Below are 21,229 nucleotides of genomic sequence, written 5' to 3'. Positions count from 1 at the left end.
TTCTTTATTATTTACAAAATTATTTCTTCTCTTCCATTTCTTTCTTCTGAAATTCCCATAGACAAATATTGGTCCACCTGACATTCCAGGTATCAATTTTTTTTCTTGTATTTTCCGTTTTTTTGGTTATACATTGTTCAAGACTTACTCTGCTTTAACATTCAAATCACACATTCATTTCTCACCTTTACCACTCTATTAGTTACTTGTTCATTAAAATCCTAACTTTTGACAGTCATATATATCATTTCTAGAAATTGTTAATGTTTGCTTCTTCCATAGCAGTCTGTCACTGTTTTAAGAATGTGACAGGAATTATTTTTATCAATTATTTCTATAGGTGTACATCAGAATTTTTGACACTTTATACAAATAATTTTCTTGATTATAAAGAACAAAAATGAAAAAAATTCTACTCAACAGTTTAAATCACTTTGTTATGTATATTCACTGTCTGCATAGGATTAGAATATTTTCATTCTTGATCCTGACTTATATGGGGGTGGTGGCATGTCAGAGAGAGGCTACAGAGAATTTGTGTGTTTACGTTCAGATTTAGACTGAATATTTTCCTCCATTGGTCATCTTTGTCATCTTATCCATTGGTCAGTGAAGGCTTCTGCTTCAAATGAGATTGAAATCTTCTTAAAGGCAACTGAAGACCTATTGCCAAAAATGTATGCCCAAGATTACCTCTAAACTGCAGTCCATAGTATGGGAACTGGGATTGAAGGTGAGAGGCTGAATCCTGCACCAGAATTCATTAGATATGCTAACCTTACAGAGAATCCCTCAAAGAAAAATCTCTTCATAAAATTTTATCTAGTAAAATAATTTTCTTTCTTTAGTTGTTTTATTTCATCAGAGAAATCTGACTCATTATTTTGAAAATCTCTTGGCAGCCCTACCATTACGTGATGACCATCATATGCATATTTACCTGAAAACTTTTTGCTTCCAATTTAGAGTAGGTTGTTAAGGAGGGGATAAAGTGATACTTGGTTTACTTCCAGTGAATCCACTTAAATCTAACATGCTGCAGTTAATAGAACTGCTTCTCTAGGGGCACCTGGGTGGCTCAGAGGGTTAAGTTTCTAACTTCAGCTCAGGTCATGATCTCAGGGTCCTGGGATCGAGCCCCACATTGGGCTCTCTGCTCGGCGGGGAGCCTGCTTCTCCCATTCTCTCTGTGACCTACTTGTGGTCTTTCTCACTTTGTCAAATAAATAAATAAAATCTTTAAAAAAACAAAACTAAACTAACTGCTTCTCTGAAAAGCAGTCCAGCACTAGAGAGGTACATTTTAAATGCATAGTATAGAAAAAGATGGAAATACACCTATGTCTAAAAAAAAGACATTATTCCTTCATAATTGCATTGAAATTAAAAAAAAATTTTATAATAACAAAACTCAAAAATCTTCCAAATATGAATGAGTCTAGCTTTTAGGGGTTTTTAGGGGTGCCTGGGTAGCTCAGATGGTTAGGTATCTGCCTTTGGCTCGGGTCATGGTCCCAGGATCCTGGAATCAAGCCCTGCATTTAGGTCCCTACTCAATGGGGAGCCTTCTTCTCCCTCTTTCTCTACTGTTCCCCCTGCTTGTGCTCTCTCGCTCTTTCTGTCATATAAATAAATAAAACTCTTAAAAAACAAAGAACAAAAACTACTTAAAAAAATTTTTTTTATTAACACATAATATATTTATTTGCCTCAGGGGTACAAGTCTGTGAATCATCAGGCTTACACACTTCACAGCACTCACCATAGCACATACCCTCCCCAATGTCCATAACCCAATCACTCTCTCCATACCCCTCTCCCCCCAGCAACCATCAGTTGTTTTCTGAGATTAACAGTCTCTTATGGTTTGTCTCCCTCCCGATCCCATCTTGTTTCATTTTTTCCTTCCCTATCCCCCAAGCCTCCCACTTTGCCTCTCAAATTCCTCATATCAGAGAGATCATATGATAATTGTCTTTCTCTGATTGAATTATTTTGCTCAGCATGATACCCTCTAGTTCCATGCATGTCATTGCAAATGGCAAGATGTCATTTCTTTTGATGGCTGCACAGTTTTCTATTGTATACATATATACCACATCTTCTTTATCCACTCATCTGTTGATGGACATCTAGGTTCTTTCCACAGTCTGGCTATTGTGGAGATTGCTGCTATAAACATTCCGATGGTCATGCCCCTTTGGATCACTACATTTGTATCTTTAGGGTAAATACCCAGTAGTGTGATTGCTGGGTCACAGAGTAGCTCTATTTTCAACTTTTTGAGGAACTTCCATGCTCTTTTCCAGAGTGGTTGCACCAGCTTACATTCCCACCAACAGGGTAAGAGGGTTCCCCTTTCTCTGCATCCTCACCAGCATCTGTTGTTTCCCGACTTGTTAATTTTAGCCATTCTGACTGGTGTGAGGTGGTATCTCACTGTGGTTTGATTTGTATTTCCCTGATGCCGAGTGATGTGGAGCACTCTTTCATGTGTCTGTTGGCCATCTGGGTGTCTTCTTTGCAGAAATGTCTGTTCATGTCCTCTGCCCATTTCTTGATGGGATTATTTGTTCTTTGGGTGTTGAGTTTGAAAAGTTCTTTATAGATTTTGGATACTAGCCCTTTATCTTATATGTTGTTTGCAAATTTCTTCTCCCATTCTGTCAGTTGTCTTTTGGTTTTGTTGACTGTTTCCTTTGCTACGCAAAAGCTTTTGATCTTGATGAAGTCCCGGTAGTTCATTTTTGCCCTTGCTTCCCTTGCCTTTGGAAATGTTTCTAGGAAGAAGTTGCTGTGGCTAAAGTCGAAGAGGTTGCTGCCTGTGTTCTCCTCAAGGATTTTCATGGATTCCTTTCTTACATTAAGGTCTTCCATCTATTTGAAGTCTGTTTTTGTGTGTGGTGTAAGGAAATGGTCCAGTTTCATTTTTTTGCATGTGGCTGTCCAATTTTCTCAACACCATTTGTTGAAGAGAGACTGTCTTTTTTACATTGGACATTCTTTTCTGCTTTGTCAAAGATTAGTTGACCATAGAGTTGAGGGTCTATTTCTGGGCTCTCTATTCTGTTCCATTGATCTATGTGTCTGTTTTCGTGTCAGTACCATACTGTCTTGATGAAGACAGCTTTGTAATAGAGCTTGAAGTCTGGAATTGTGATGCCACCAGATTTGGTTTTCTTTTTCAACATTCCTCCCACCTTTTGAGGTCTTTTCTGGTTCCATATAAATTTTAGGATTATTTGTCCCATTTCTTTGAAAGAAGGTAGATGGTATTTTGATAGGGATTGCATTATACATGTAGATTGCTTTAGGTAGCATAGACATTTTCACAATTATTTGTTCTTCCAATCCATGAGTATGGAACATTTTTCAATTTCTTGGTGTCTTCTTCAGTTTCTTTCATGAGTACTTTATAGTTTTATAAGTATAGATTCTTTACCTCTTTGGTTAGGTTTATTCCTAGGTATCTTGTGGTTTTGGATGCAATTATAAATGGGATCAACTCCTTAATTTCTCTTTCTTCTCTCTTGTTGGTGTGTAGAAATGCAACTGATTTCTCTGCATTGATTTTATATCCTGATACTTTATTGAATTCCTGTACAAGTTCTAGCGGATTTGGAGTGGAGTCTTGGGTTTTCCACATAAAATATCATATCATCTGCAAAGAGTGATAGTTTGACTTCTTCTTTGCCGATTTGGATGCCTTTAATTTTTTGTTGTCTGATTGCTGACGCTAGAACTTCTAGTACTGTGTTGAATAACGGTGGTGATAACGGACATCCCTGCCGTGTTCCTGACCTTAGTGGAAAGGCTCTCAGTTTTTCTCCATTGAGAATGATACTCACTTTGGGTTTTCCATAGATTGCTTTGAGGATATTGAGGTATGTACCCTCTATCCCTACACTTTGAAGAGTTTTGATCAAGAAAGGATGCTAGGGGCCCCTGGGTAGCTCAGTTGTTAAGCAACTGCCTTTGGCTCAGGTCATGATCCCAGGGTTCTGGGATCGAGCCCCACGTTGAGCTCCCTGCTTGGTAGGAGGCCTGCTTCTCCCTCTCCCACTCCCTCTGCTTGTGTTCCCTTTCTCGGTGCATATCTATCAAATAAATAAACTATATTTTTTTAAAAAAAGATGCTATACTTTGCCGGATGCTTTTTCAGCAACTATTGAGAATATCATATGGTTCTTGTTCTTTCTTTTATTAATGTATTATATCATATGGATTGATTTGCAGATGTTGAACCAACCTTGCAGCACTGGAATAACTCCTATTAGTCACCATTGGTAATGGTGAATAATCCTTTTAATGTACTGTTAGATCCTATTGGCTGGTATCTTGGTGAGAATTTTTGCCTCTGTGTTCATCAAGGATATTGGTCTGTAGTGTTCATCAAGGATATTGGTCTGTAAGTCTCTTTTTTTGATGGGGTCTTTGTCTGGTTTTGGGATGAAGGTAATGCTGGCCTCATAAAATGAGTTTGGAAGTTTTCCTTCCATTTCTATTTTCTGTAACAGTTTCAGGAGAATATGTTTTAATTCTTCTTTAAGTGTTTGGTAGAATTCCCCTGGGAAGCCATCTGGCCCTGGTCTCTTGTTTGTTGGGAGATTTTTGATGACTGCTTCAATCTCCTTACTGTTTATGGGTCTGTTCAGGTTTTCTATTTTCCTGGTTCGGTTTTGATGGTTTATAAACCATCAAATTATACATGTAGATTGCTTTAGGTAGCACAGACATTTTCACAATATTTGTTTTTCCAATCCATGAGTATGGAACGTTTTTCAATTTCTTTGTGTCTTCCTCAGAAGACAAAGACACTCCTATGCAGGAGTGTCTAGGAGTGCACCCATTTCTTCCAGATTGTCAGTTTTGCTGGCATATAGTTGCTCATAATATGTTCTTACAGTTGTTTGTATTTCTTTGGTGTTGGTTGTAATCTCTCCTCTTTCATTCATGATTTTATTTATTTGGGTCCTTTCTCTTTTCTTTTTGTTAAGTTTGGCCAGGGGTTTATCAATCTGCTTAATTCTTTCAAAGAACCAGCTTCTAGTTTCATTGATTTGTTCTACTGTTTTTTGGGTTTCTATTTCATTGATTTCTGCTGTGCTCTTTATTATTTCTCTTCTCCTGCTGGGTTAGGCTTTCTTTGGTGTTCTTTCTCCAGCTCCTTTAGGTGTAGGGTTAGGTTGTGTACTTGAGACCTTTCTTCTTTGTTGAGAAGGTCTTATATTGCTATATACTTTCCTCTCAGGACCACCTTTGCTGTGTCCCACAGATTTTGAACAGTTGTGTTTTCATTTTCATTTGTTTCCATGAATTTTTAAATTCTTCTTTCATTTCCTGGTTGACCCATTCATTCTTTAGTAGGATGCTCTTTAGCCTCCATGTATTTGAGTTCTTTCCAACTTTCCTCTTTATTGAGTTCTAGCTTCAGAGCATTGTGGTCTGAAAATATGCAGGGAATGATCCCCATCTTTTGGTACCAGTTGAGACCTGATTTGTGACCCAGAATGTGATCTGTTTTGGGGAATGTTCCATGTGCACTAGAGAAGAATGTGTATTCTGTTGCTTTGGGGTGGAATGTTCTCTATATATCTGTGATGTCCATCTGGTCCAGTGTGTCATTTAAGGCCTTTATTTCCTTGTTGATCTTTTGCTTGGATGATCTGTCCATATCAGTGAGGGGGGTGTTAAAGTCCCCTACTATTATTGTATTATTATCAATGTATTTCTTTGATTTTGTTATTAATTGGTTTATATAGTTGGCTGCTCCCATGTTAGGGGCATAGATATTTAAAATTGTTAGATCTTCTTGTTGGACAGACTCTTTGAGTATGATATAGTATCCTTCCTCATCTCTTATTATAGTCTTTCACTCAAAATCTAGTAGATCTGATATAAGGATTGCCATTCTAGCTTTCTTTTGATGTCCATTAGCATGGTAAATTGTTTTCCACCCCCTCACTTGAAATCTGGAGGTGTCTTCGGGTCTAAAATGAGTTTCTTGTAGACAGCATATTGACGGGTTTTGTTTGGTTTTTTATCCATTCTAATACCCTTTGTCTTTTGGTTGGGGCATTTAGCCCATTTTACTTTCAGGGTAACTATTGAAAGATATGAATTCAGTGTCACTGTATTGCCTGTAAGGTGACTGTTACTCTATATTATCTCTGTTCCTTTCTTGTCTACTATTTTTAGGCTCTCTCTTTGCTTAGAGGACCCCTTTCAATATTTCCTATAGGGCTGGTTTGGTGTTTACAAATTCTTTTCATTCTTATTTGTCCTGGTATCTTTTTATCTCTTCTTCTGTTTTCAATGATAGCATAGCTGGATATAGTATTCTTGGCTACATGTGTTTCTCACTTAATGCTTTGAATATATTATGCCAGTTCTTTCTGGCCTGCCAGGTCTCTATGGATAAGTCTGCTGCCAATTTAATATTTTTACCATTGTATGTTACTGACTTGTTGCCCCAAGCTGCTCTCAGGATTTTCTCTTTGTCACTAAGACTTTAAGTTTTACTATTAAATGATGCTGTGTGGACCTGTTTTTATTGATATTGAGGGGGATTCTCTGTGCCTCCTGGTTTTTGATGCTTGTTCCCTTTGCCATATTAGAGAAATTCTTCACTATAATTCACTCCAATATACCTTCTACCCCCCTCTCTCTTTCTTCTTCTTCTGGAATCCCAATTATTGTAATATTGTTTCACCTTATTGTATCACTTATCTCTTGAATTCTCCCCTCGTGGTCCAGTAGTTGTTTGTCTCTTGCTCAGCTTCTTTATTCTCTGTCATTTGGTCTTCTTTGTCAGTGATTCTCTCTTCTGCCTCATTTATCCTAGCAGTAAGAGCCTCCATTTTTTATTGCATCTCATTAATAGCTTTTTAAATTTCAGCTTGGTTAAATTTTAGTTCTTTTATTTCTCCAGAAAGGGCTTTTATTTCTCCAGACAGCATTTCCCTAATATCTTCCATACCTTTTTCAAGCCCAACTAGCACCTTGAGAACTGTCTTTCTGAACTCTAGATATGACATATTACCAATGTCCTAGCCTTCAGTACAGCCTCTTGTTCTTTTTTTTGTGGTGAGTTTTTCTGTCTTGTCATTATATGCAGATAAGAATATATGAACGAGAGAATAAAATACTAAAAGGGTGGCAAAGACCACAGAAAAATGTATGCTAACCAAATCAAAAGAGACCCCAAATGGAGGGAGAATAAAGGGGGTAAAAAGAAATTTTAAAAATTATATATATATTAGACTGGTGAATAGAATAGAGCCACCCACTTGATTTTGGGTGTATTTTAGTCTTTTAAAAGAAAGTACCTCCCAAAATTTTAAAGAAAGTAAAGCATATATATATATTATATATATATATATATATATAATATATATATATTCCAAAATAAGAGTAAACATGATGAAGGGATGAAATATGACTATAAAGATGGAAATTTTTTTAAAAAATCTAAAAAAGGAATTGATATGTTGGTTGGAAAAAGAAAGTGGAGAGAATTTGCTCAGGCTAGAGACTAGAACAAAGCCCTGTGCTAGATTTAGGGCATATTTTGATCTATTGAATGAAATTGTATCCCCAAATTTTTTATACAAAAAAAACATATATGTATACAAAAAATAAAGTTAGATACAGTGGAGGATAAAATATGACTATAATAATGAAGGTTTTAAAAGATTTTTTTAGAAAGGTATTTTTAAGATAAAGTAGTTAAAAAACATTAAAAGAGGAAAGAGGAAAAGTTTTAAAAATTTAGAATAAGAAAAAAATAAAATTAAAGAAATTTAATTAACTTTGTAAGACTAAAGAATCATGGGGAGAAAGCCATAAATTCCATGCTTTGCTTTCTCCTCCTCTGGAATTCTGCTGTTCTCCTTGATCACTGAGCCTGGTTTTGGCTGGATTTCTTGCTGATCTTCTAGGGGAGGGGCCTCTTGCCTTGATTCTCAAATGTCTTTCCCCCGGTGGAATTGTGCCACCCTTGTCAGGGGTCAGGCTAAGTTATCTGCTCAGGTTCGCTCTCGGGAGCTTTTGTTCCCTGAACAGTTTCCCTCGAGCTCTGGAGGACGGGAATGAAAGTGGCGGCCTCCCAGTCACTGGCCCAGAGGAGCCGAGAGCTCGGGGCCCCATTCCTCAGTGTGCTCTCAGAGAAATGCAGTCAATCCTTCCTGTCTCCCTGGTCTCCGGCCACCCTCTGTGTCACCCAGCCTGTGACCCAGCATTTCTGTCTCTGGCACACAGCCCGGTTTGGAGTCTCCAAACCCAGCAGATTCCTGCCTCCAGAGAAGGAAGGTGAGTCTCCCCAGATCAGCCACTTGTGGGGTCCCTGCTCAAAGAGCAGTGGCCCGACTGTGCCTCAGATCACAGGTTAAGGTGAACTCTAGCTGAGAGCTCACTCCTCAACTCCGTCTCTATAGTTGGCTTCCCTGCTCTGATACCTGCAAGCTCTGCTACTCTCAGATACCCCCAATCCTTCAGTGACTCCGCAGGGCCTGAGACCACACTGTCCCCACAAGGTTCCAGCCCCGCTTAGCCTCTGGAGCAATGTCCCTTAGTGGAACAAACTTCTAAAAATTCAGATTCTGTGCTCCATTGCTCCACCAGTTGCTGGGAGCCAGCCCCTTGCCCTGCGGTCTATCTTCCCATTGCTTCGGATTCACTTCTCTGCACGTCCTACTTTAAAGAAAGTGGTCAATTTTCTGTTTCTAGAATTGCTGCTCTTCTTCTCTTTGATCTCCTGTTGGCTGGGTAGGTGTTGGGAATGGTTCGATGACTATCTACCTGAACTCCTGTGACCTGATGTCATCTCACTTCCCCTCTTTCATTTCTCAAAAAACTAGTTTTTAAAAACTGCCAGGGATGGTGCCTGGGTGGCTCATTTGGTTAAGTGGCTGCCTTCAGCACAAGTCATGATCCCAGGGCCCTGGGGTTGAGACCCACATCAGGGTTCCTGCTCACCAGGAGCCTGCTTCTCCCTCTCCCTCTCTCTGCTGTTCCACCTGCTTGTGTTCTATGTCCAATAAATAAATAAAATCTTTCTTAAAAAATTGCCAGGGACTCAAAACGTAGATCAATAAAACGGGGAAGAATAGTCTCCTGATAAAAATGAAAGAACAGACAATAGTCTGAGGAAAATACATGAAAATGTTAACCATAGCTATCTCTGAATATCTGATTCATGAATAACTTTTTCTTTTTTCCCCCTCTGTACTTTCAGAATTTATACTAAAAATGAACTGTTGTAAAAATTACATATATGTACACACAGTTTAAATTGGAATAACAAAAAATTGTAGATGAATTTTATTTTTAAAATAGTTTTTTTCCAGGGTGCTTGGATGGTGCAGTCAGTTAGGTGTCAGCTCTTGGTTTCAGTTCAGGTTGAGATCTCAGGGTCATGAGATTGAGTCTTGCATAGGGTTCCATGCTCAGCATGGAATCTGCTTGGAGTTTCCCTCTCCCTCTCCCTGTCTATCTGCCAACACACCCCCACACCCTTTCCCTCTCTTACTCTCAAATAAATAAATTTTAAAATCGCTTTTTGTCTCACATCTAAAACTTTAAGGTATAATTTGTTCAACTACGCTACCGTTCTTCATGTTTCATTCTTTTCCAAATTTTTTTTTTAAGATTTTATTTATTTATTTGTCGGAGAGAGAGCACAAGCAGCGGGAGCAGCAGGCAGAGGGAAAAGCAAGCTCCCACCTGAGCAAGGAGTCCGATGTAGTTCTGGATCCCAAGACCCTGGGATCATGCATGACCTAAGCTGAAGGCAGACACAGCCAACTGAGCCACCCAGGCATCCCCCTTTTCTAAATTTTTAACTTCCATTTCTTAATCTGTCTTGAATAGTGGCTTGTTCTCTTTCCCCTCTTGAAATCATTTGTCTGGTTTATCTTTAATCCTTAGTCTTAGTTCTGCATAACTTCTCTTGCTCAACAGTTTTATCTAAATATATTGTCATGTAAAAGTTTGAAACTGGGGCATCTGGGTGGCTCAGTCGTTAAGTGTCTGCCTTAAGTTCAAGTCATGATCCCATGACTTGATCCTGGGATAGAGTCCCACATTGGGCTCCCTGCTCTGTAGGAAGCCTGCTTCTCCCTCTCCCACTGCCCCCGCTTGTGTTCCCTCTCTAGCTGTATCTCTTTCTGTCAAATAGATAAATAAAATCTTAAAAAAAAAAAAAAAGTGTGAAACTTTCTCAGTTGTTTTTTTTCCCTCCTCCAGTCTCTACTTTCTCCACCCCATTTAATCTAGTCTTCTAAAATGTACTATATGTTCCAAAAGCTATCCCTTCTTTTTTTCACATTTATTTCAGTTTTTATATTTCTCTTCTTGACAAATCAGCAAACTTGCTGTGGTCTAGAATTCAACATTTTCCATGCTTTTTTTTCTCATACGGCCTACACTAGGAAATGCAAGTATACATCATGATATAGTGTCTTTAGGTTAATACTTAACCTTACTATGTACTCTGTGTTCTCTTATTTGCTATTCTAATCTAGAGTATTTCATTTTGGGGAGACTGGTGTAGTTATTTGTTTTAAATGGTGGTTCTCAACCCACTAAACTCATTTCATAATCCATTCATGAGTACCCACTTCCATTTTTCTGTCATTACAGAGGGAAGATTTTTTTAATTTCTTGTCTTTTTTCCCATTTTTTTCCTGCTTATCTTTCTTCATCAATGTTTTGAATGATATCCCCTTTATCTCATTTACCCAAATGTTGGATATCATTATTTGTATATATGCAGTTAGAGTCCCTTGTTGAAGCACTCATCTGATTTTACCCAAATATTTATAATTTTCTTAATCTTATTTTCTCCCCTCAAAAAATTTTAACATTTGAAAGAGATATACTTGATATGGATTAAACTGCACATATTAATGATACATAATTTTTAGGTTTTGGAATATGTATATACCCATAAAACCATCACTATAGTCATAATTATGAACATGTCAGTTACCCTCTAAATTTCTCTTTTGTCCTTTTGTAGTTGCTTCTTCTTGCCTCTTTCTTTTCTCCATGAATCCCCAGGCAACTACTTATCTGCTTTCTGTCACTAATGATTTGTATACCTTTTCTAGAATTTTATATAAATGGAACCATACAGTATGTACTATTTTTATCTGGCTTCTTCCACATAGTTTAATCATTTTCAGATTCATTCATGTTGATATGTATTTCAGTAGTTTATTCCTTTTTATTGCTGAATAACATTCCTTTGAATGGAACAATTCTTTTGAATGCTTCAACTGGTTTACCCATTCACTTGGTGATGAATATTTGGATTGTTTCCAGTTTTTGGATACCAGAAGTAAAGCTCTTATGAACTTCCATGTGCAAGTCTTTGTATGGACATCTGCTTTCATTCTCTTGAGTAAATACCTAAGAGTAGAACGGGTGCATCATGTTACATGTCTGTGTAACTTTTTAAGAAAGTGCCAAACATTTTTCCGAAGTGACTGTACCATTTTACATTCCCACCAAGAGTATATGAGAGTTTCAGTTCCTCTACATCCTTGCCAATACTCAGTATGAACATGCTTTTTAATTTTAGATATTCTAATAAGTGTGCAATAGTATCTGATTATGGTTTTAATTTACATTTCCCTGATGACTAATAATATTTAGCATCTTTTCATTTGCTTATTTGCCATCCTTGTTCCTTCTTTGATGACATGCCTATTCAAGTCTTTTGCCTACTTTAAATTGAATGGATTGTTTTCCTACTGTTAAGTTTTGAAGCTCTTTATATATTCTGAATACAAGTCCCTTATCAGATATATGATTCAAAAATATTTCTTCCCAGACTGTGGCTTGTGTCATTCTCTTAAGAGTATATTTATAAGGGCAGAGAGTTTTAATTTTGCTGAAGCCCAATTTATCAGTTTTTTCTTTCATGGATATATTTTTAGTTTCATATTTTAGAAATCCTTGTGTAACCCAAGGCCACAAAAATTATCGTCTGTATTTTCTTCTAGAAATTGTATAGGTCTATGACCCATTTTGAGGTTGTTATATCTTATTTTTTGGATCTTTTGCATAGTGTGAGGTATGGATCAATATTCATTCTTCTGTATATGGATATCTAATTGTTTCCTACCATTTATTTTTAGAGACTACTTTTTCTCCATTTAATTAATTGCTTTTGTAGTCTTTGTCAAAAATTCGTTGTCTGTATGTATGTAGGTCTATATCCGGACTCTTTATTGTTGCATTGACCTATATGTCTGTCTCATTGCCAGTACTTCAGCATTTTACTGTGTCTTGAAATCAGGTAACATTAGTCCTCCGCCTTTGTTCTTTTCACAGTGTTTTGGCTGTTCTATGTTCTTTACATTTTATAATCAATGAATTTTATAATCAGCTTTTCAATTTCTACATTGAACCTGTTGGGATTTTTATTAAAATTAAATTAAATCTATAAATCAATTTGAGAAGAATTGACATTTTAGTAATATTGAATCATATTAATATAGATTCTTAATTATTGTTTTATGCATTTTTCTCTTAAATTGTATTTGAAAAAAAGAAGGGTCACAAACCAAAAATACCCTATACTGGCTTTTATATTTACCTACGTTTAGTTTCTTTGACCAGTGTTCTTCATTTCTTCAAGTTATTGTCTAATGCCCTTTCACTTGAGCCTGAATGATCTCCTTTGGCATTTCTCATAGGGCAGATCTGCTAGCAACAAGCCCCTTCAGCTATTGTTTATATAAGAATGTCTTAATTTCTCCTTCATTATTGAAGGATAATTTGTTTGATAATAGAATTCTTGGTTACCACTTGTTTTCTTTCAGCACTTTAAATATATCATGTCCCTGCCTCTGGCTTCTATGGTTTCTGATGAGAAATTGGTTATTAACTTTTATTTAAGATCCCTTGTACATTTCAAGTCACATCTCTTTTGCTTTTGTCGAGAATCTTCATCTTTGGCTTTTTATAGTTTGATTACAGTATGTCTCAGGATAGAACCTTTTGAGTATATTCTACATAGAGTTTATTGAGTTTCTTGGATGTGTTGTTTCTATTATTAAATTTAGAAATTTTTGGACCATTATTTTTTCAAATATTCTTTCTGCCCCTTTTTCTTTCATCTCCTTGTGGGGTTCCCATTCTGTGTATTTTGGAATGATTGATGGCCTCACAAGTCTTTTAGGCTCTGTTTATCTTTCTTCATTATTTTTTGTTTGTTTGTTTGTTTCTGTTCCTCATACTGCATAATTTTTTCAGTCATTCGGTAATTCTTCTGTTCATAGCTGCTGTTTGAATCACTGTAGTGAATTTTTCATTTCAGTTTTTTTACTTTTAAGCTCCAAAGTGTCTTTCTGGCTCCTTTTTATAATTTTTATCTCTTTATTGGTATTCTCCAGTTGATGAAAAACTGCTTTCCTACTTCCTTTAATTCTTTGTCCATGGTTTCCTTCATCTTTTGAGCATATTTAAATCTTTTGGTACTAACTCCAGTATCTTAATTTCCTCAGGGACAGTTTCTTTCATTTCTTTTTTCCTATTGAATGGGCCATATATTCTTGGGTTTTTGCAAGCTTTGTGATTTTTTAAGACTGGATATTCTGAATATTCTGATTAGCAAAAAGAAATCAAAAGAAAAAAAGTTAAAATACTCCCCAAGCCTTTGCAGTTTGGCTTTGTGTTGGGGCCCTCCTTTAACATTCATCCAGACCCTTTACAGTTCTGCTTTAGCCTTCACTTTCTGCTAGCGCTGAGCCTAACAACCAGCCAGTTATGAAAACTTATGGTCTTCTTTGAGCATGCATCCCACCCTGGATGAGTGCTTGGCTTTTCTAGGTTTCCCAGTATATACAGTTTTTCAAAACCCTCATTCCCCCAAAGTGTCTCACACCCTAGGTTTTCCTCCCTCGCTTCCAGCTTTTCTTTTGTGTGGTTCGATTTTTGTATTTTGCCCCAGGCTATAACACTTGTTCATTTGGTTTTCAGTGATTTCAAGGAATGTTCTCCACTTAGTCATATCTACTTCTCTTTTCTGAGGAAGTTCTGAATTAGGCAGAATAAAGACAGACCCCCTTCTTTGTTGTCTGTTAGAACAGACAACATAATTCCTTGGGAACAGTATCATTTTCCTCCCTCTGGAAATCAGGTTCCTACACGGGGAACACAGACTTCTATCTTCACATTTTTACTTGGTTGCTCTCAACATTTGACTAACTTCCGGAGCTTCAGTAAGGTTGATTCTGACAGTTTTTACCAGGATTTTTGTATTTCTGTGGGAGCATGTCCCCTGGTTTCCTTCTTCTGGTGTCTTCACTAATGTCCTCATACAGTTAGTTGGGAAATACCCTTTCCTCTTTGATTTTCTGAATAGAATTGGCATTATCTCCTTCTTGAATGTTTGGTAGAATTCAATAGTGAAACCACTGGGGCCTGGATTTTTCTTTGTGGGAAAGTTTTAAACTATAAATTTATAGATACAGGAACTATTCAAATCATCTGTTTTTTTTTTTTTTTTAAGTCAGCTTTGACAGTTTATATCTTTGAAGGAATTTGTCCATTTCATCAAAATTGTCAAATCCTTTCTTAATATTTGTTTAAAGATTTTAAACTAACTCCCCATTGGTGACTTAATCTTCCTGTTTCTATACAGTTTATTTCCTTAATTTTCTCTTATCTCCTTTTTTACTTATTCTGGGATATTCATCATTGCTTTACTTCTAGGTCAACATTCTATGACCAAATCATTATTTTTAGGACCCTCAGAACTCCATGTATAGTCAACCTCTTTAAATTCTCAGCTATTTTTCTAATTTTCCCTTTTCCCTATTTCATATTAATTTACTTCTAAATCTTATATAAATGATTTAATAACCACTATTTTAACTTTGTTTGTAACTTATAATAGATTTTTCTCAAAAAAATGATCAAGTTACAACTTCTATAATAGAACCCATTTATCCACTGGGAACTGGCTGTGTTCTGTCAGCATAGTTTAGAGCCAGTCATCGTAGGATAATGTATAAACTGTAGAGCTCTGCTGCCTGAGCTATGATCTTAGTTTTGCCACTTATTAGCTATGTGCTCTAATTTTTCCTCTGAGCCTCTTTTCCTGCATATGAAAAGTGAGAATGATAATAGTACCTCAAATAAGAATTAAGTGAATTAGAACACAGTCTAGTACATAGTAAGAACTCAACAGTTGTTAACTATTATTATGCGTCAACACTGATTCAGTCTTAAATATAGAAACTTCTCAGAGGTAGAGTTTCTGTTTACCAAATTTTATTCATCATCCAGGACAGTGCCTTGGTCAATGTCTTATTTTGGCAGGGGTGAGAGTGGGTAGAGGTGGGATCTCTTTTTGAAAAAGTATTTTTACAAATTATTTTCCAACTGTATAATGAAAAGTAACCAATATAGCTTCATTCAGTGTCTCTCTTTGCTCCAGATACAGAAAACAGCCACTATACAAATTTTAGCTGCTTGGATTTTGGTGTTTCTGAGCTCTTCCGGGCAGTTGGTGAATAGGTGCTCTATTTTGGAAAGGAAAGGGTCTCTTCAGTTTTGTGTGGAAAGGCATCTAAATCTTTGTTTTAGAAAGATTTCAGTGTATACACTTCATTGTGTTGCACTTCATGTTTAGTAATAAAGAATATGAATGTGTAGATCTGTGTGAGTGGTATATGACGGGTATGTGTTTGAATAAAAAAGTAATAAAGTTTCTGTGAAAAAATACCCAAGAAATTGGTAACATTGGTTGCCTATAGACGGGGGAAATGGGTGGTTGGTGGATAAGAATGGAAGGGAGATTGTATTCTTTTTCTGACATTTTGAATTTATTGACACATACATATATTACCTATTCAAAAAATTTATTAAATGTATGTGGTTAAAATTCAGAGTTCAAATAATAAAAAATTATTTTTAGCGATTCAAAAAATATGCTGTCCCCAGACATACAAAAGTCCCTCCAAGAAAACAACCACTATTGCATTCCTTCTGTAGGCTTTAGAAATTTCTGTGGATTACATGACTATACGTTTTTATATCCCTTTCTAATATATAGATGGGAATTACTACATCCACTCACCTTACAATTTCTACTTAGCAATTGGAAACATATACATCTTCCTAATTCTTTAACCCACTGAGCCACCCAGGAGCCCCTACATCTTCCTAATTCTTTTCATTCTATATGGTATCCATTACACGGCAAGTTTTTAGCCAGATCCCTATTAGAGGACATGTGGGTAGTAGCTTTTGCTGTTAAAAATGATACTGCAATGAACATCTTATACACACATTTTTTCTACAAATATATAAATGTGTTTGAGGAATAAATTCTCAGAAGTAGTATTGCTGACTCAAAGGGTAAATAAATACATTTATAATTTGTTATTGATAGATTACCCTCCAAATTGAGGACACTCCTGACAATAGTATAAGTGCCTGCTTTCCCATCACCAACACTTTGTATTATAAAAATATTTTGATCTTTCTTAATGCGATAGGTAGAAATGGATCTTGTTTCAATTTGCATCTAGTAAGTACTAGAACCAAGATTGGAAGCCAGGTTCTTAATTGGCACTCTTGCTACGAAACTGGAACTAATATTCTTTTTTTTTTAAGATTTTATTTATTTATTTGACAGACAAAGATCACAAGTAGGCGGAGAGGCAGGCAGAGAGAGAGGAGGAAGCAGAGTCCCCGCTGAGCAGAGAGCCCCATGCGGGACTCGATCTCAGGACCCCAGGGTCATGACCCGAGCCGAAGGCTGAGGCTTTAACCCACTGAGCCACACAGGCATCCTGGAACTAATATTCTTAACTACTATACTATACTGCCTCAACATAGTAAGATTAAGCATCTTTGCATATTTTATTAGGAATTTGCACTTCTTGTTTATGTGCCCTTTGTCCATATTTCTATTATGCATTTACTATCATTTTTTAAATGTCTTGTTCAGTGAAGAAGCATCAAAAGATGCTAAAACTAGTGGGTAAAAAGATGAATAGAGAATAATATATTTATGAAGACTTTAAGTATTTCCTCCACTCCAAAAACACTGATTAAAGTCTTAAAAAAAAAAAAAACCTGATTGAGTATAAAAGGGGAAAATAAAACTTTATAGTAGAGAAACCTGGCAGGCACCAACTCAGACATGTGATCAAGGTTAACTTCACTAGTAATGAGACAAATCAAAATTGTGAGCCACTTGAGAATGCAGTGAGAAGAACACAGCATCTGTAGGAACGCCTGGGTGGCTCAGTTGTTAAGCATCTGCATTTGGCTTAGGTCATGATCCCAGGGTCCTGGGCTCAAGTTCTTTTATCAGGCTCCTTGTTCAGCAGGAGCCTGCTTCTCCCTCTGCCTGCTGCTCCTCCTGCTTTTGCTCTCTCTTTCTCTCTCTGACAAGTAGATAAATAAAATCTTAAAAAGAAAGAAAAAGAGGGAAGGACAGAAGGAAGAAAGGAAGGAAGGAGAGAGAGGGAGAAAGAAAGAAAGAAAGAAAGAAAAGGAAAGGAAAGGAAAAAAAGAACACAGCATCTCTTTTGTGATTTTTCTGCCAAAGTTTCAAATTGTGAATCTAACCATGAAGAAATATCATTAAATTGAGATTCTAAAAAGTAACTGGCTGGGGCCCTTGGGTGGTTCAGTTGGTTAAACGTCTGACTGTTGATTTCGGCTCTGGTCATGATCTCAGATTTGTGGGATTGAGCCTCCACATGGGGACTCATGCTCAGCAGAAGTCTGCTTGAGACTCTTTCTCTCTTTCTCCCTTTGTCCTTCCCTCTCCCCAGCCCCACTCTCTTGCTTTCTCCCACAAATAATAAATAAATCCTTTTAAAAAGAGTAACTGGCCTATAATCTTCTAAAATGTCAAATCCATGAAAGATAAGAAGTGTTAGATAGCATCTATAATTATGCTGCCATTGGAACATTAAATATATTTATTAAAAATTTTTTGAAATTGTTTCAAAATTGAAAGACCAGTTCATTTTATCAAACCAATATCAAAATCCAGTAAGGTAAATGTGTAACTATTTTTAGAGGTGTATTTATTTAAAAAAAAAAAAAATTGCTGATTACTGAATTCCCTCTGTTATTTTCAAATCCGAGTCAGTTTTAAATCCATTACATATAGTTTTTTCTCATGTTGATGGATTTCGTATTTGGAATTCGACTTCTTGCTAAAATTGATTTGTAATCCCAAAGCCAATATTCTGAATGCTTTTATGATCATTCATGGATATACAGAGTAGCGAAAAACTTTAGTCACCGGATATACATGTTTCCAACTGAGGTCAACAGGTCCTCTGCCTTTTTGTTTCATCTCTTACACTATAAACAGATGTCCTTTTTGCTATTTTGTGTATTTCTCACAATTTAGGGGCATTTTGTTAGTGATTTCTGGTTTAAAATAGCTCCCAGGTGTAGTGCTAAAGGGCTGAGTAGTGTTCATAAGCACTGGAAGGCTGTGATATGCCTTTTGAAGAAGGAAAAAATGTGCTAGATTTACTTTGTTAGGGGATGTAGAATGCTGTTGGTCATGAGCACAGTTAATAAAATTAATACCTATTTTTAAAGGTATCTTTAAACAGAAAAACAAATAAAACAAGATTATGTATTGATCAGTTGACAAAAATGTTGTGGCCAGAGGCTCACAGGAACATAACCTTATATTTCCCCTAGGAGAAATGGTTCAGTGTTCACTAATTCAGCATTTACTGCAACTTTGTAGAACATGACTACCATAAATAACAGATTCAATTGTACTTCTAACATAAACACCAAACTTCTACCTCAGGAGGGTAGTTTTCCTTAAACTCCAGATGATCACTATCTATTCTTCAGGTTCTTCCAATTTTTGAGAAATAGGTAGATGATTATTTAATGAGAGGATTATTAATTGATATCTATATCTGTTGTTTTAATTTTAATTTTTACTCAAAAGTCAGAGCCTGGAACATATATTCAAATAGATTCCAAAATTCAGTGTAGGGGCACCTGGGTGGCACAGTCAGTTAAGCATCCAGCTCTTGATTTTGGCTCAGGTCATGATCTCAAGGTCATGAGATCAAGCCCCACCATGGGCGCTACCGTTAGTGTGGAGCCTGCTTCACACTCTCTCTCTCTTTCCCTCTGCTCCTCACCCCCTCAAATAAGTAAATAAATCTTCTAAAAAATCAGTGTAGGTGCACCTGGGTGGCTCAGTGGGCTAAAGCCTCTACCTTCGGCTCAGGTCATGATCCCAGGGTCCTGGGATCGAGCCCCTCATCGGGCTCTCTGCTCAGCAAAGAGCCTGCTTCCCCCCCACCCACCCCCACCTGCCTGCCTCTCTGCCTACTTGTGATCTCTGTCTGTCAAATAAATAAAATCTTTTTTTTTTAATCAGTGTAAATTTCAGCCTTAAAAGATATATTTTGGGGGCAACTGGGTGGCTCAGTGGGTTAAGCCGCTGCCTTCAGCTCAGGTCATGATCCCAGGGTCCTGGGATCGAGTCCCGCATCGGGCTCTCTGCTCAGCAGGGAGCCTGCTTCCCTTCCTGTCTCTCTGCCTGCCTCTCCGCTTACTTGTGATCTCTCTCTGTCAAATAAATAAATAAATATTTAAAAAGATATATTTTGGATTTGTGCTGTGGTCAGAATTGGGGAACCAGCATTGCCACACTGAGGCAGCTTAAGAGCTAAGGGAGCAAGAAAGATGGTATCAAGGGTGGGCCATGGTGTGGGTATTGATTTAGCATATGCCCACAACAAACACCATCAGATTTCCTGCAGGTTAAGATTTTTTTGTTAGAGAACACAAATTATTAGGAAAACACTAAAAATAGTGCTAAGAAAGCTAACAAGGATTTTAGCTTAAAATAGGCTTGTAAGATAAAATGCCCAGATTAAGCATTGCATGGAATACATACTAAAAATGATTTGTCAGTTATCTAAAACATTAAAATTAAGTGCTATTCTACATTATTTTTTAGATCTGGCAACCCTCATCTTAATTTTTTTGAAAGCATTTTAAAAGTGCAAGAACTGTGAATATCTGCAGCAAAAAGCTCTGAAGCCTAATAAACACAAGTCAAAAAAAACAAGTCTGAAAGGATTCTGGATGACAGTTTGTGAAATCTGTTTTTAAAAAAGGAAGTTCAAACCAACTTTCCCCAAAAGGGAGACTATTGTTCATTGCTGATAAAGATGAATACTACAGAATAGACCGTTTTTGATACTATCACTGAAATTAGTTTAAAGAAAAAGAAAACGCCAAGTCTTTAAACTTCACAGTATGAGTGAAGTACTCTTTACCAGGTGTAAAAAAGCTAACGTAGAGATTGAAGATAGCCTGGTGCCAAAATTCCATCAAACTCAAAACTCATTTTTTAAGTGGAATTAGAGGCTTTTGCTAGAAATAACAAGGAACAATGTCAGAAACCTGTGACCTTGATGAACCACATAACTTTTTCACATTTATGGCTAATTCTTTAGGAGTTAAGTTAAACCTTCCTTGTTTGCTTACATTAAGTTCCTCATCTTTTGAGAAAAATGACGTTTTACAAATCTCTGAAGTCTAAAATATTTTATTATAGCTGTATAAAATATTGGTTAAAGATAATTGATTTTTCTTTTACTTCATGTCACTAAAAATCTTAGTTGTTTTTTTTGTTAAAGATATACTTTTTGACATGTACTTTATTATAGGCAGTGAGATCACTCAAGGAGACAATCGAAGACTGTTGGGACCAGGATGCGGAGGCTCGGCTTACTGCACAGTGTGCTGAGGAGCGAATGGCTGAACTTATGATGATATGGGAAAGAAACAAATCTGTGAGCCCAACAGTCAATCCCATGTCTACTGCTATGCAGAATGAGCGGTAAGACCTTGGAGGGGTTTGACATTCATCAGCCAGTATTGAAAACTGAGACTAAACAGAGATTAGGGAAGAAATACTATTAAGCCAGTCTAAAAAGACAATGATTAATTCATACAATCTAACATTGTGGTATTTTTTTCAATATGCCCATTTTTTGCTAGAGATTTTTGTTTGGCATAAATGCAAGATGGAATTTGTGATATTTTGATATCTCAAGATATAGTAAAAAGAGGTTAGTCTTTATTAATGCTCCTACTTCCCTAAAATAATAAAGGCAAAACATCCTCATGGTTCCAAAAGTTTATAAGCACTTCTGCTTATATTGTCTCATTTATCATTTGTTGCCATTATTTCTTT

The 21,229-nt window shown here is 36.6% G+C and overlaps 1 protein-coding gene across 2 annotated transcripts in view; it reads left to right on the top strand.

Annotated features, from left to right (window-relative positions):
* BMPR2 (bone morphogenetic protein receptor type 2) overlaps nt 1–21,229 on the top strand; it is a 208,936-nt gene that overhangs the window by 175,605 nt on the left and 12,102 nt on the right. For both annotated transcript variants that reach the window (XM_059168380.1, XM_059168381.1), the window contains exon 11: nt 20,700–20,872. In XM_059168380.1, the coding sequence (XP_059024363.1) occupies nt 20,700–20,872 (173 nt within the window). The remainder of the gene's footprint in view (nt 1–20,699; nt 20,873–21,229) is intronic.

The sequence above is a fragment of the Mustela lutreola genome, chromosome 3 (genome assembly GCF_030435805.1).
Source record: "Mustela lutreola isolate mMusLut2 chromosome 3, mMusLut2.pri, whole genome shotgun sequence".
In the NCBI taxonomy this organism is placed as follows: domain Eukaryota; kingdom Metazoa; phylum Chordata; class Mammalia; order Carnivora; family Mustelidae; genus Mustela; species Mustela lutreola.
This window is presented reverse-complemented; position numbering and strand designations above follow the sequence as displayed.